Here is a 15,460-nt window from a genome sequence, read left to right as displayed (position 1 = left end):
CTGGCTGGTATCTTCTACCCTGTAAAAAAAAAAAATTGAGCACACTTGCTCTTTACTAAATGCATGGTGGCAATCTATTCAGTTCATTGCAATCATTCTGTATTTTCCAGGAATGGTTGCTGTTGGCATTTTTTATTAGCTTGCTCTCCTGCATTCAATAAAGGTAAAGGTAAAGGTACCCCTGCCCATACGGGCCAGTCTTGACAGACTCTGGGGTTGTGCGCCCATCTCACTCAAGAGGCCGGGGGCCAGCGCTGTCCGGAGACACTTCCGGGTCATGTGGCCAGCGTGACATCGCTGCTCTGGCGAGCCAGAGCCGCACACGGAAACGCCGTTTACCTTCCCGCTGGTAAGCAGTCCCTATTTATCTACTTGCACCCGGAGGTGCTTTCGAACTGCTAGGTTGGCAGGCGCTGGGACCGAACGACGGGAGCGCACCCCGCCGCAGGGATTCGAACCGCCGACCTTTCGATCGGCAAGTCCTAGGCGCTGAGGCTTTAACCCACAGCGCCACCTGCGTCCCTCCCTGCATTCAATAGCCAGCTGCTATAAAGGTATTTAGCAGGTGAGGTGAGGGACTTGATTGGTGATCTCAGCGTACCCAAGGACAGCTGAAACGGATTGTTTATATTTATTTAAAGAATGTACAAACCATGCTTCATTAAAACATTGTGGTAGTGTACAAAGAGGAAATAAAATCCAAAGCACAAAAATTGTTGCATGCCACCCTAATGTCTGAGCAGTGCAAGATTCCAGGGGTTCCAGGTGCTTACTCCGGGTTCATGTTTCCTTTTGGCAATGAGGCACAGAGAAGACTGTGGTGTCTTTATACTATATGGTTTATTTACATGTATAGACAACCTGAGTCTGTGATGGAGGGTTTCATAGCATCAACACCCCAAAGATTCCTGTTTCTCCCGTAGCTGCAGCTTTGGATTCAAACAGAAATCAAATATTGTTCTTTGACCCTCTCTCAAACTTTCTGCTTTACGTCTAGGTCACATCACTGCTACCTCTGCAATCTCTGGCTTTATCTCCACCTATTTGCTGTCTCCCACAGAGCCCCTTAATGGTTCTTCACCCAGGCTATCACCTCACCAGGAAACTAGCTTGGCTTGATTAGATTTTAGCACTTGTTGGATCCAGGGATTAGAGGGGTCTGGCACTCTCAAACTTGTAACAATACATTAAATCCATCTGTACAGCCAACAGGAACAATGTACAACAATGCTACTCTGAAAAAGTCTGGTTGACTAAAAATAAATAAATAAATAATTGAATTGTTGGTGCTATCCTAAATTCCAGAGTGAGCATGTCCCAAAGTAGTTTGTTAAGGTTTGCTGGGAACTGTAACTCTGTGAAGGGTAAACTACAGAGCCCAGAATCTTGAGTGCTCTGGAAGTGTTTTAAAAGTATTGCTTGTACTCCGCTTCTCATCCTAGCCCACCTCTGAGTGTCGTTATGAAAATAAAACAGCCCTATTTACACCACCTGTGGCATATACCATTATTGGAGGGTGGCTGGCATACTAATAAGTTGTACATGAAATGTGTGGAGGTGCCAAAGCACATCATTTTGTATGCTGAACATCCAAGGAAAAATATGATCTCCAGTTAAGGCAAGGGTGGGATCCTCAGCCCCTACCCAGGTGCCTCTTTCCAGACCTTGGGACTTTCCCCAAGCCACATCCTTCACTGGCCCTGCTCTTCACGCTCCTTGAGGATTTTTGCAAGGCTGAAAGATGTCCTTGAATTGTGCCAGGATGAAGAGATATGGTGTGCTTATTGATTGGAAGTTTGGAACCGCTGACTTTTGTAGGGCTGTCATCTAGTCTACTACACAAATTTTAGAGGCATATCTGTTGCTCCGCTCACTTTTGCTTCTTAACCCACCACTGGAATGTGGCCCTCAAATGGGAAAATGTTCACCACCCGGGCATTTAATGGAACCCCCAGTGGCAGGCTGGGGGGGGGGGGAACCCACTCCTTTACCTGAGATTCTGGACAGCCACGTCTAGCCAGGGGAGACAAGAGGGCTAGATGGATCAAAGGTCTGGTTCAGCAAAAGTGAGCTTTGTATGTTTATATCACAGGGCTTTGAAACACAAGTGACATCTTATTAATCACACCCCCAAACCCTCAACCCACTGGAGGCCTCAGGTACTAACTTTGTGCTAGTCCATGATAAAGGCATGCCATCATAAAATTGTGTTAAAAGTCTTTGCCTAAAATACTCTTTGCTGTTTGCTGCAATGCACTAAACACTCCTACCCCTGCGGAACAAGAACTCTGTTGCCTTATTAACTCCGAATGCACTCCTGTATTTTATAGGCAAACACACACATATACATACACACAGTACTGTATATAGAAACTATTATATGTGGGGCATGATTCAGGAGGGCGGAGAACGGCTCTTCCCGCTACTGTATATGTTCACACCACCCGAAGGAAATCCTTTAGATGTAACAAATGCAAGGTACAGCGGCGACGGCAGGGAAGGAAGCCTCTACTCTTCCATTGCTCGTGTGAAGAGTTGCCCAGGAGAACGCAAAAACAGCACGTGGAGGACCACAAGGGAGGCGGCAGCAAGGTCAGCTGGGTGGAGGAAACGCAATTGCCCAGCAGGGCTTGCTCCGGTGGGGCAGTGGCTGCACTGGTGTTGTCGGCAAGCAAGGCTGAGGTTTGAATCTGCAGAACCGGAGCCGGGCAAGAAGAAAACGGGGCATTTGACAAGGGCTAATTAAGCATCATCCTCATCATCCAGCTCAGCTCCTCCCTCCTTGCAAGGAATCACTGGGGTAACAGAGAAGCTGCAAAGTTAAGCGGATATGACAGCAGCGGCGCTCTGTGTCCCCCCCCCCATCCTGCTTGCTGCCTGGGAGAAGGCGGCTCCTTTGCCCTGACATCGCTTCCCCAGCCAATCCGCAAGCCGGTGACGTGAGAGCGGCGGGCGGCCCCTCCAATCCACAACCCCGCACCGCAGCATGTGCTCCTTTCCCCCCTTTGCCCTCCCCCTCCTTTTCTGTTTCCCAACTTCCTTTGTCAATCAACGGGGCCCGAGGGTGGGACGGGCCCAGGCGAACCCGCCTTTTCTATCCCTCGCCTCCTCCCGCTGTAAGGGAAGGCGGCGGCGGCCAATGGGAAGCGGGAGAGGGGAGGGACATAAGCCGACGGCTACCAATAGGGCCGCACCCACCGGGCCTCCTTGCGGTTCATGGGCGAAGCGCTGTTCTCTCTCTCTCTCCCTCTCTCTCTCTCGTTTTTCTCTCTCTCCCTCTCTTCCCCCCCCTCCGCACCCCCGCTCCTTTCCCAGTTGGTTTGTCCCGCTACGGGCCTGGCGGGGCTTCGATTGAGTTCGCTCCGTCTTTTGAGGAGAGGACCATTACACATCGCAGAAAAGGGGTGGGGGGCGAGAAAGGGAATGAGATGAGAGAGAGAGATTTAAAGAGACACGAACCCCGGCGAGCTCGCGAGGCTGACTGACTTGAGGGGGAACCGGAGGCGAAGAACACACCCCTCCGAGCCGGCCGCCCAGCAGCGGCACCCGCGCCCCTCGCCGCTGCCGCCAGGGCTTCCCTCTCTCTCTCTCTCTCTCTCTGCCTCGTCCCCGCTCCTCCTCCTCCTCCCGTGAGGCCTCCATGAGGTAGCGCGCGGCGGCGGCGGCGGGCAGCGAAGATTCTCCTCAGCCCGCCTCTCTCTCTCTTTGCCCTCATCTTTGTGGCGCTCTGCCTCCTCAGTGGCGTCGTCGGCGTCGGCGCTTTGTTCGGAGCAGCCGGGGGCGGGGCGGGGTTGAGGCGAAAGCGGCGGCGGCGGCGGCGGCGAGGAGGCGGCGAAGGAGGAGGAGGAGAAGAAGAGGCGCAGGAGGAGAGTGAAGAGGGAGGAAGAAGAGGAGGAATCCGAGGAGGAGGAGGAGGAAGAGGAGCCGCTCCCCTCCCCCCCTCCGCCTCACGCCGCCCGCTCCCCTCCCCCTCCGCGCACCGCCACCACTGCAGTCGGCGGGGGCGGCGGAGGCCGCGCAGCAGCCCTGAGGGGGGTGGCGGCCCGCAGTCGCCCCCCTCAGCGACGAAGGAGCCAGACTGAGGAGACCCCTCCTTCCCCTCCCTGTCGTCCCCACCACCCCGACAATATCCCTCCCTCCCTCCCGTCCCGGCTCCCCTTCCCGGTCTTCGCTCCCACCCAGCTCCGATTTGGGATTCCCCCGCCTCAACCTCCCCCCCCCCCGCTTCGTCTGCTGCTTGCTGCTGCTTCTTCCTGCTCCTCCCGCAGCCTAGCAGAAGCCGTGCCGGCGGGGCGGGCGGATTGATGTGGGGGGGTCTGACATGAGTCCGCCGGCCGCCGGGTGCTGCCATGTGACCGGCTTCAAGGTGGAGAACTGGAAGCAGAACCTGAGGGTGATCTACCAGTGCTTCGTGTGGAGCGGGTCGGCCGAGACCAGGAAGAGAAAGGTAAGGGGGAATAAGCGGGTTTGGGGTAGGGGGGGGTGTGTGGAAAGAGCGACGGGCGCGCAAATGGCCATGCGAACCCCCAGCAGCAAAAGCGGGGCAGGCTCGGGACGGAGCGGTCCAGGCAGATTCTCCCTTTAATTCTCGGTTGCAGCGATTCCCCGCTGGGGGGCAGGATTCCTCCTCCTAACCCCCCCCTCCCCATTTCCAAAATATGCCTTTAGCTCTTCCCCCACGGGATCAGGGAGCTAGTCCCGCATCGCTTGTCAAAAATATTTGCTCTGCCTTCCCTGCCCCTAAACCCGCTTTTATTCGGCCGTGGGGAGAGCAGGAGAAGGAATGCTGATGGGGCTCCCAGTCCCCAGACGTCGAGGCTTTGAAATATGGGGGTGGCCGAAGCAGCCGCCGCCTCCTTTCCTGTTGTGGGTGTCGGAGGGCGTGAGGGTTTCCCGGAATCGGACAACTGCAGAGCACGCCTGGGAAGGGGAGGGATAGAGCAGGAGGGAGGGAGAAGCGAGAGCTGCCCAGACAGGGCAAAATAGCATGTCCGGCCTGCTTTTGTGCACTTGTGGGCTTCCCCCACCCCCGTGGGGGGGGGGTAGGGGAGGCATTGCTGAATTATTTTCTTAAGACTGCCTCTCTCAATCGTGGGCTGTGTTTGACACGGAAATAGCTACCTTTTTTAAAAGTTAAGTGGAGGAACACCGAAAAAGGGGGAAGTGGCTTTCTGTAATCCTTGCCCCCAGCGGGTGGCTCTATCGAGCTGAGTTACTTATGAAGGGTGGTTTGGAGGGGGTAGGAAAGGTGGGTGGGTGTAGGCTGCAGAAGGGAAGAGGAAGGGGTGGGGTTGGGGGAGTGGGATGGGCGTGGAGAGGTCGCCCTGCGGTTTGAGCAAGCTATTGGGGTAGAAGCTGTGACTGGACTTGGAGTTTCTAGGCAGGCAGAGGAAGCAAGTCCTGTTTCCAAGGACACAATAGGTGGAAATGATTCTGCACACCATTGATGCATGTGGATTTTTTAAAAATCTTAAAAATCATATGGAACAGCATCTGAGTATGTTCGGGGGGACCAAAGGTATATGTGAGGGAAAATGGAATTCATACACAGAGATGGGAAGTGCTTCGGTCACATTTAATTTCACTGCATAGTTAGTCTAGAGGGAATTCAAACTAAATATACACTGTGAAGAAAAACTATCTCTGTTGCTTTCCTGATAATTTAGTTCTGTAAACATTTCTCTCTTACATATGTTCCCCCTTCTTTCCCTCTTCACTAGTCTCCAACTGCTTTTTGAGTGGGTCTTACTCATAGTACCTCATGTAGAGGTTGATGAAATCAAGTTTTGCAAACCGAGAAACAACACAATCAGTAAACCAATGGTACAAAACATATACAACTGGAAAAATACGTTTTTATAAATTCTAGATGTCAAGTCAGTGCCAAACATCTATGTGTCAGGAATGAGCAAATTTCAGATTCTGATGTGCTTGAGTTAATTTTTTTTATGTCAACTGAATATAGTGATTTATACCAGTGGCTTACATGAGAATGCCATATGTTAGATTTGTGTAGTTATATGGAGGACTATTTGAAGGGATATATGGGAAGGTTAGGTGGTTACTGTTGCTGATTTGGTGTCAGTGAGACAGGCATTTCTCTTGGTTTGATGATGCAAGAAGTATCAGTGTACCTGTTTTTTCATGAAAATAACAGCTACTACAAGTGTGTGTTTCATACCTAATGATTACTTAGCTGGTTGTAGATTTTGCATTTTGGGAGTTTGTTGTTTTTATGCACCATTAGGCCCTAAAACCTGCCTGCAAATTACCAAGACTTGGTCTACATATGCAGCAGAATGGGGTGATAGAGTGGACTGGACCACTTCAAACTGCAGTTTTTTGTGGGGAGGGGGTAGTTTTGCATGCCCCCCCAACCCTTTCCTGCAGATAGAAAACTAGCATCACAGGGGAAAATATATTAGCCCACACCTCTTTTTGCTAGTTCTTTTATATAGGAAAAATTCATAATTCATGCAGGTAAAATTGCGTTTCAAAGGGCTACAGTTCTTCTACCAGTTTTTCTACCTCTCATTGTGCTGCAGATTCAGATAATTGCATTTAGGATTGGGCCAGGCAATGCTTTGTACCTTTTGGGATGGTTCAAAAGAATGAGTTTCTAAATCTCACTACGTTTCTTTACACTAATAATTTTTGACACTGTTGAGGGAAGTAATACAATAATGGTTCTTACTATAATGTTGGAGGCAGAGAACAATGTTAATGGCTGTTTTAGAGATCTTGCACAATATTTAGTTTGAGCCTTTTTCTTTTTAAAACTGTCATAATTTAATAATTTTCTTCATTTGTAAGCTTAGGCACTAAAGCCAAACTTTTGGAATTTCAAGGAAGGTTGCCTTTTGTTGATCACACCCATAATTTCATCATATGGGGTGGAGGGATAAAATACGTGTGCATTTGATGAAGAGGAAGCATTTTCTGCTCAAGTAGCCTGATAGCTAACCTGTTCTCTAGAAGGATGCTGCAGTGTTGGAGTCAGTAGATGTTTATTTTGGAGGCCATTCTTCGCAGGAGAGATTTCTACTGCTTTATTCTACTTGGTATGCAAAAATGGAAAGGAAAAATAGTGTAAATGGGTGCTTAGATGGTTGAAGTCAGGCACTGAAGATTCAGTGATGGGAAAGGAAACACACAATTGCCAACATCTGTCTCCAGCAGTATTGATGGTATAAGATTCAGTAATTAAAAACAGTCCTTGTCAAAGGAACACAGCCTTGCAAAATTACATTTTACTCTATGCACTATCCAATAAATAACTGAAAGATTGTATCATTTGATGTTTTGATATCTGCTTCCCTGTTTTATTTCTTCCTAGGCTTTGCATCTTAAAAATCCAGATATCAATATAAACTGCAGGGGGCAGAAAGTGTCAATTTTTGCTTCCCTACTCGACTGCCAACATTGCTTATTGCCTTGATTTTGAAAGGCTGTTTCTCTACTATTTTGCTACTTTTACTTTCCATTATTCTCCCCTGCTGCCACCAGTTAATGCAGCTTTGGTCTTAAATTCTTAACTCTTTTTTTTATTACAGAGAAAGAAGGCTGTTTTCCGCATTAATTTTTGTACTACTGCAAGTTACTATGTCATAAAAACTGCACCGTGTAGAATATTTAACAATCTTCTTTGCAAGACAATAGTTGAGTGCATGTGACACTCAACTTATGCAGGGGTTACATTATTGTATAAAGCCAAAATCATCAAAACACTTTAGGTGCTATAGTGGGTGGGATTGCTATAGTATTTAGTGTCTGACATCCATCCCCTTTTTAATTTTTAAAATTATTTTTGCCAAGTGCGTGAAACTGAATGTGCACAAGTTAAATGCATGTAAATTGAGAGTTGTTCGTAGCTTGAGAATCTGGAAACTGCTCAGATCTCAATCAAGACAGTTTTATTTCATATGTGTTTTGGGCCAGTAATATTTAATTAGAAATTAACAAGAATTGCTAAGTGGACATTTGGTGTATCTAACATAGTAAGTTTGGTATGGTTCTACAAGTTTTAGAAGTGAAAGGATTGCCTAACTAAAAGCACATAACAGCTACTGTAATTCGGTGGCCTGAATGTTAGATGAACTATGATTATCATTAGAAAATCTGCAAGGCTTGTTTAGAAGCTAGGCCTGTTTCTTTTAACAACCACTTCCTCTGACCTGTTGTGGCACTGCATCACCTTGGCTCTATGCAGAATTTAGATTTTTATTGACATTGGTATTGCACAGTTTAACTGCATATTATAAATATTATTTTGGATTAGTTATGGATATATCCTTATGAGACAAGAGTAGTACTTCGGTTGCAGAGGTTGTGGAGGGGACTTGCATAAGCCAGAATGTGCATAGCTAAACTGCACTAGATAATGACATGAATATCAGCAGCTTTGTATATGTAGACTATGATTTTGACTTTACAACAGTAAAACAAAGTTTATATTAAATTATGCCAAACCTGAAATGGTTTTAAATGAAACTAATTGGTATGTGTACTGTTGTGTAGATGGTTTATTTTGTAATTACTTAAAAATAACAAAAAATGGTTGAGTGCAGACCACAATTCTGAATGATTCTAAAGCGTTCATTTAAAATGGAAACAAGCCTTGCTACTTTCAACAGAATTTGATTCTGTAGAAGCTATTGTTACAATGGCTGTGTTCTTTTACCTACACCTGTCCAAGAACACTCCTTTGCCACCATTTCTACTTCTTCATTCTGTACATGATACACATTCATATACTTGCTTCTTCTCTCACAATGCTCCACCTTCTTGCCTAGCTTCCAGCTATTTCCATTTTGCCTTTCTTTCTCTTTACTTGACAAGTGATTTTCACAGTAGCTGTATAGTCATGCTTAGCTGGTTGGTGGTGTGGGTGTGATGGTATTCTGTGCTTTTTAGGACTTCAGTTCCTTTTCCTCACTGGAGTGCAAGAGGTGGGCCCACTTCCTCTCGTGTGCTTCCATCTTGAAATGTGTGAGGCAGCTGTATTATACATGCTTTCTTGTTAGATCTCTCTCTCTCTCTCTCTCTCTCTCACACACACACACACACACACACACACACAGAGAGAGAGAGAGAGAGAGAAACATACATATACAGGCAACTCCACATTTGCACGCATTTGGCACTTGTGCGACTGCTGACGTGTGTGCCATTTTTCACACCAGAAGGGGGTGGGATGGGCTTATATATGTCCCATGGATGTGCGCGGTGCCTTGGAACGCAAGCCCTGCATAAAAGGGGAGTTGCCTGTATATAATTCTTGTTTTATTATTGAATTTGGCTAGGCTTTACAGTTCACAATAAGGCTGAAAATCTGACTAGCTGAAGTCAAGAACAGGAAACTAATAGGTTCAGTTTTGTGGTAAGTGCAGTAGGAATGTAATTTTGGGGGCGGGTGAGGGAAATATTTGGCCAAATGGTAGGTATCTGATGGTTTGCGAGTTTACTGGAAGGGAATGAATTGGCACCAAAGTTTAATAAGAAATGGCTAATATATTTTGAATCCTCAAATATCGCATTGGGAATTTATTTTCTACCAGTGCAGATTTCTGAGGCTTACGTTGCTGTTGGTACATCTTCATATCTTAAGGATTCTGAAGACTTGTTTCTCAATCGCTTTGTTATCAGAAGAGTGACGTAAATAGAACTGACTGGAAATGAGCAAGTTGAGTTAATTTGTCAAATCTGCCTATAACTTGCAGGACATGTCTGTTTTCATTCTGGAATGGGTGGTGAGTTTTGGTAATCTGCTTATGACAGATGTGACACTGTCCTTGATAGTGTAAAGAAATAATTCCTGGGGAGGCTTATTGTGTGCTTTGTACTTTCAGCACTGCAGGATGTTTTGGTTTCTTGTATTTCTGTAGCTAATGAAAAATAAGGTTAAAATGCCAGCTGATTGTTTACCTATTATTTGATGGAGCATCTGAGCGCCTGACAACTGTCAAATACAGTGGTACCTCGGGTTACAGACTTACCGTAATTCATTCCGGAGGTCCGTTCTTAACCTGAGGTACCACTTTAGCTAATGGGGCCTCCTGCCTCCACCATGCCGCCGGTGCGCGATTTCTGTTCTCATCCTGGGGCAAAGTTTGTAACCCGAGTTACTACTTACAGGTTAGTGAAATTTGTAACCCAAGGTGTTTGTAACCCGAGGTACCACTGTACCCGTATGGAGGTAGCAATCTACCTTTTTTTAGTTGCAAAATACTCTTGTCTGATAGTAAAGGCATAAATAAGTGCTCCTTTCTCCTTAGTGAAAGCTTTATTCAGGAACAGGTATTGTATTTTAAAAGCTCTTAACTTCTACCTCAAATGTTCTGTCTCTCCGTGGTTAGCTTTCATTTTAAACAACATTTTTCATTGTCCACAGATTGAAAACCTTTTTGGACCCATGGGCACACTTGGATTTTAAGAGTGCCCTGGATACTCCTCAGTCTGGTTGTTTCTCGCGCCCCTTCCCAACAGAGAAAAAGAGAATGCATACACACTTTTTGCTTTCCCATGAGCATGGGTAAAAAACTAGTTCCAGTAGAATTTTCCTCTTTCCTCTTGAATTTGCAAGGTTTTAAACAGAATCTCCAAACACTACCATCAAATTAAAGCTTGCATATTTGCACTGCATAGTCAAAAATAAAAACACAGAAGATCAGGATGGATTTTCATGAATTTTACATAGGATGACAATAGAAGCTCCAACAAATTACAGATCCCACCTGTGCCCACAGAGGTGACATGTTTGGTGATGGTATTAAAAAGAGCCCTTGTAAAAATTGTGAGGATTCATAAGGATCTGTGTCTCTAATCTATGTTTTTGCACCATGGTAGTGCTGGAAAGCATAATATCCATGATTTTCAATGGAGATAGACGTGATCTGTGATTGGATGTGGGGGGTGGGGGTGGGAACTTGTGGAAAATTATGCATTTTCAATAGGATCAGTTTTATTAGATTTGATGCATACTCTCTCACACATCATCTTTCTCTGTTCTTTGGCACTTCTCTCTCTTGACTTCTACTGTACTCCACCTTTGGCCTTCTTGCTTCATTTTTCTCCCTTCATTCCTGCTTCCTTCTTTCACTTTTTCTCATTTACTCAGGTACTGATCTGAGCCTTGAAATGAACTGAAGAAGTGAGAAAGAGAATCATTCTTTTGCATCTTCATCTCCATGTGCTTTTCAGGGATGGAGATGGGGAAGTAACCACCCTTTGTACCTCATTATGGAGGTAAAAGTAGTGGAGAGAGAATTAGAGGCTTAATGGGCTCTCAAGGGTCCATGGTGAACATATGTACTACTTTGGCAACTCCGTGTTTAGGCAAACCCATGACTTCTGAATGAAAGCCAAGAAGAACTATTTGATTCTTGAATATTGTTGCCATTCAACTGTACAGCGGTACCTCGGGTTACAAACTCTGCTAACCCGGAAGTAGTACCTCTGGTTGAGAAGTTTGCACCAGGATGAGAACAGAAATGGCGCGCCGGCAGCAGCGGGAGCCCCATTAACGAACGTGAGCCTCAGGTTAAGAATGGTTTCGGGTTAAGAATGGACCTCCGGAACGAATTAAGTTTGTAACCCGAGGTACCACTGTATTTGCATTATTCAATTCTATTTGCATCACTTTGTTTGTCCAGTTCTTGATAATAGTAGCTTAAAATTTAGTTGCATTGTTTCAACATCATTAACAAACTTAATAGTGAACAGAATTGTATGAAAGAAACTGATGCTATGTTACTTTACCAGTCAAATATTTGAAGGAGTAAATTGACTTGTTTTCTATACCAGCTGTAGATTGGGCCTGTCCAAGCAACTTTTTTCAGGAAATGCAAGAAATGTTATTGGATATCAATAGATAATTCTTGTGTTTCATTTGTGTTCTGTATGGAATTATACCTTGCAACTTGGAACAAACCTTTGTTTTTAAACATACCAATAGTTGGCTCCTGGGGAAAAATGTGGCTTCATAAATCATGTAGGCCAGGGGTCAGCAAACTTTTTCAGCAGGGGCCGGTCCACTGTCCTATGCCCCACAAATAACCCAGAGATGCATTTTAAATAAAAGCACACATTCTACTCATGTAAAAACACACTGATTCCCGGACCGTCCGCGGGCTGGATTTAGAAGGTGATTGGCCGGATCTGGCCCCCAGGCCTTAGTTTGCCTACCCATGATTTAGGCTATACTATGGTTTGTTTCTGGATCCCTAGTCTTATAATCTTTTCAAATGTAAGGATAGAATCTATATACAGTGGTACCTTGGAAGTCAAACTTTATCTTCCGGAAGTTCGTTCGACTCACTTCCGGGTTTGTGGCATTCGGGAGCCAAAGGCGTTCGACTCGCAAGGCGTTCGTCAACCAAGGTACAACTGTATTGGTAGTCTCACTGCACATTACCTAGCTTGAGGATTATGTATCACCCACTCTTCTTATTTGCTGTCTACTTAAATTTAGGGTGAAATCTAATGCTATTCTCACTCAGAGTAGGCCCCTTGAAATTAATGGATATGGCTAACTTAGGTCCATTAATTTCAATGAATCAGTTCTGAGTAGAGCTGAGCTACTACCCTTAATGTTAAACTTATAAACATCTAGTCATAATAAATTCAGTTCCATGATATATTCAGCTGTTACTTCCTCCAGTAGTGAGGTTTGTAGAAGTACAACCTGCCCCTTTTTTAAATTTAGGAGCGCTCTCTAAATTAATTTAGGATTAATTTGCCTTTCTTTTAATCTCCTTTTGCTTGGAAGAGCAAGGCCACCCAAAATGAATTAGTAGAAGGAAAAATTATATAAGTAAATAGATATGAGTGATAGGTACATCATTTAATTCCTTGGTTTTATTTTATTAAATAGGGGAATATACTTGGATTGCATTTTTATACACTTTTAAAAGGAAAAGAATTTTCTTGAATTTAGTCTGATAGGAATAGTTCTGGTTGAAGTTCTCCAGCAGTTACTTGAGGCTTTTCTTTATATTTGATATTGTTATTTGAACAATTGTTATGAGAGGCCTGGAGAGGAACACTTAAAATGCTAAAATGTGTTCCATAATTAACCACATTAAAGTCTAGAATCATTGTGATGCTATGGCTGTGAACATTTCCTGGAGACTGGTTTCCTTCCAGGGTGTCTCACTTTAAAATAAAATAAATAATAGAATGAATGTCACAAGAAACAAAAATAAGCTATGTTTGTACACTAGCATAGGCCGTACAAATTACTTTAGAAGACACCCTTCTGCTTTGAGCCTTGATTGTCTGCTTCATTTCCTATTTAAAAGTATGCTTTAAAATGTCAGTATATAAATGATAGCTTTCTTGTTCAATGACTTGTATATGCAAATGTACCAATTACATGACTGCCAGACATGTAAGTATTTTCATACTAAAATTTATTGATGAGATTTTGTCCAGTGTCATGAGTCATGACTATAATGAGAAAACTGATTGTCCAGCAGTCATGGTGGTTTTAGAGTGCAACTGTGTCTGTACAACATGCGCTACTTAGGTACCATTGGAAGGATGGAGATCCCAGTGGAAAGGGGTCAAGAGAGGAGAGAGGCAAAATCAGTGGTTACTGAGAAGAATAAATGAGAAGAAAGATCTAGTCAGGACCCAAATAACTATGTAACTAGTTTCATGTGGCCAAGTGGCTCTTTGATTTGTTTAGCAGCTCCTATGCTATATAGTGGTACCTTGGGTTACAGACGCTTCAGGTTACAGACTCTGCTAACCCAGAAATAGTACCTCGGGTTAAGAACTTTGCTTCAGGATGAGAACGGAAATTGCGTGGTGGCGGCAGTGGGAGGCCCCATTAGCTATAGTAGTGCTTCAGGTTAAGAACAGTTTCAGGTTAAGAACAGACCTTCAGAACAAATTAAGTTCTTAACCTGAGGTATATAGTGAATCCGAAGCAGCTTCAAAAGCAGTTTGTGTTGTCACAGGAATGACCAGATCTGGTAGCTTATAGGCCAAATAGATAATAGGAAGTGACTTTATTTGACACACACACACACACACACACACACACACACACACCCCACCGGTAGCCTTTCACATTCTTAGCAATTATGTGGTAAAAAAAGAATTTAACTTTCAAAAGGGTTGTGTGTGTTTGGTTCCACACATTAATGTTGGCATCCCTCTTTAGCATGCATGAGGCTTTGTCACAGCTGATAGCCATGTGCTCCGTTATAGCCTTTGTGTATCACTGCCTTGACTGTGGCATGCATCAAGGGGGGGGATGGCAACATATATCTCTTGGTTACTGGGTTGCAATCTGGAAAGTAAGAGTGGTTCTTGTTAACACAGAAGTTGGCTGTACATGTAGCATAATGTTTCACGGTTCCAAGAAATGAGAAACTCCTGCTAAGTGCGCATGAACCATTGGGCATGCCTGAAGTTGTTTTAACTTTATAACTAAGAGTTTTATCCCAGTTTCCTCCAAGGAGCTCAGGATGGTGTACACCTGATCACCAACTTTGGCAGGGGGTTGCTGGCTAGTGTGAAGTATCTCAGAAGCTGGACAAAGTAAGACAACGGATCAGAAAATGGCTAGTTGCTGAAGCTGTTCAGCATTGATCCCCATCTCCACTATGAAGAAGCAAAAGGAAATACATTTATGGCAGTGCACTTCTTTTTTAAGTTTCATGGCTGAGAGCATAGTTGCAGTGATCACAAGCTTAGGTGGAGCTGCATTCATTGACATGGGGGTTCTGAATATAAACAATTGATTCATAGGATAAGCATAGCAATTAGTAAGTGTCGGGATTAGTGATCTGTATTTCACCCCTGTTGGTCAGTGATATTACTGAGATACAATCACTTCATTGTATACATCTGCAGCAATTGCAAAGTAGTAAAAGGAGATGAGAGAATTGGGAGATGTATATGGAATAACACATCTGCATTGGTCCTGGGGCAGTCAGATCTACACCTAAAAAAAATTAGAGCCATATGATTCATTAATTCAAATAGCACGTTCATGCCTCGGTCTAGGCATATTTCTATCTGTTTCCATGTACAAGTAAATGTGCTGTAATTCTGATGAATTGATTTGCTTCTGGCAATTTGAAAGGTGACTTGAGTTATGTGTAACTACCACTCGCAGGGCAGTCCCCCTTACCTATGTCCTGTACAAATAATTAAATATTCGCTCCCATTAAATAACAGACATTAGTCCATAATCAAGCTTTGCTTTGAGTTCACATAGAATATTTTGTTGATAAATGTGAACTTGTGAACTTTATTAATTAACATTAATCAACATTCTATTTCAGTTTCTCTCATCTGTTCTCTGGTTGCCTTGCCTGTGGTTTAATGGTGTTTGAAATTAACATTCCTCTGTCTAGGAATCTTGAGAATCATCAGTGATGTTAGTTCAGTTTTCAGAAACATTTCCCAGAAGTTACAGTAATATGTGAAGATTTTGAGATGTGGCATA

At 44.3% G+C, this 15,460-nt stretch overlaps 2 protein-coding genes across 4 annotated transcripts in view; one reads left to right on the top strand and one right to left on the bottom strand.

The window, feature by feature from the left end:
• Positions 1 to 524: 524 nt before the first annotated feature.
• Positions 525 to 4,351, bottom strand: LOC307203310 (uncharacterized protein; the record flags this gene model as incomplete). 2 transcript variants are annotated; one of them, XM_079954073.1, is made up of 2 exons in its annotated part: positions 525 to 611; positions 3,460 to 4,351. In XM_079954073.1, the coding sequence occupies 2 exons, from the start codon at positions 4,349 to 4,351 to the stop codon at positions 559 to 561; spliced, it is 945 nt and encodes a 314-aa protein (XP_079810199.1). In that variant the 3' UTR covers positions 525 to 558. The 2 variants fall into 2 exon arrangements, with proteins under 2 accessions (XP_079810199.1, XP_079810198.1); XM_079954072.1 differs by lacking the exon at positions 525 to 611 and adding an exon at positions 1,460 to 2,690.
• LOC307203205 (ubiquitin carboxyl-terminal hydrolase 22-A) overlaps positions 4,314 to 15,460 on the top strand; it is a 110,668-nt gene continuing 99,521 nt past the window's right edge. For both annotated transcript variants that reach the window (XM_079953853.1, XM_079953852.1), the window contains exon 1: positions 4,314 to 4,447. In XM_079953853.1, the coding sequence (XP_079809979.1) occupies positions 4,322 to 4,447 (126 nt within the window). In that variant the 5' untranslated portion in view covers positions 4,314 to 4,321. The remainder of the gene's footprint in view (positions 4,448 to 15,460) is intronic.

This window comes from Podarcis cretensis, assembly GCF_951804945.1.
Source record: "Podarcis cretensis genome assembly, chromosome: 14".
Taxonomy (NCBI): domain Eukaryota; kingdom Metazoa; phylum Chordata; class Lepidosauria; order Squamata; family Lacertidae; genus Podarcis; species Podarcis cretensis.
This window is presented reverse-complemented; position numbering and strand designations above follow the sequence as displayed.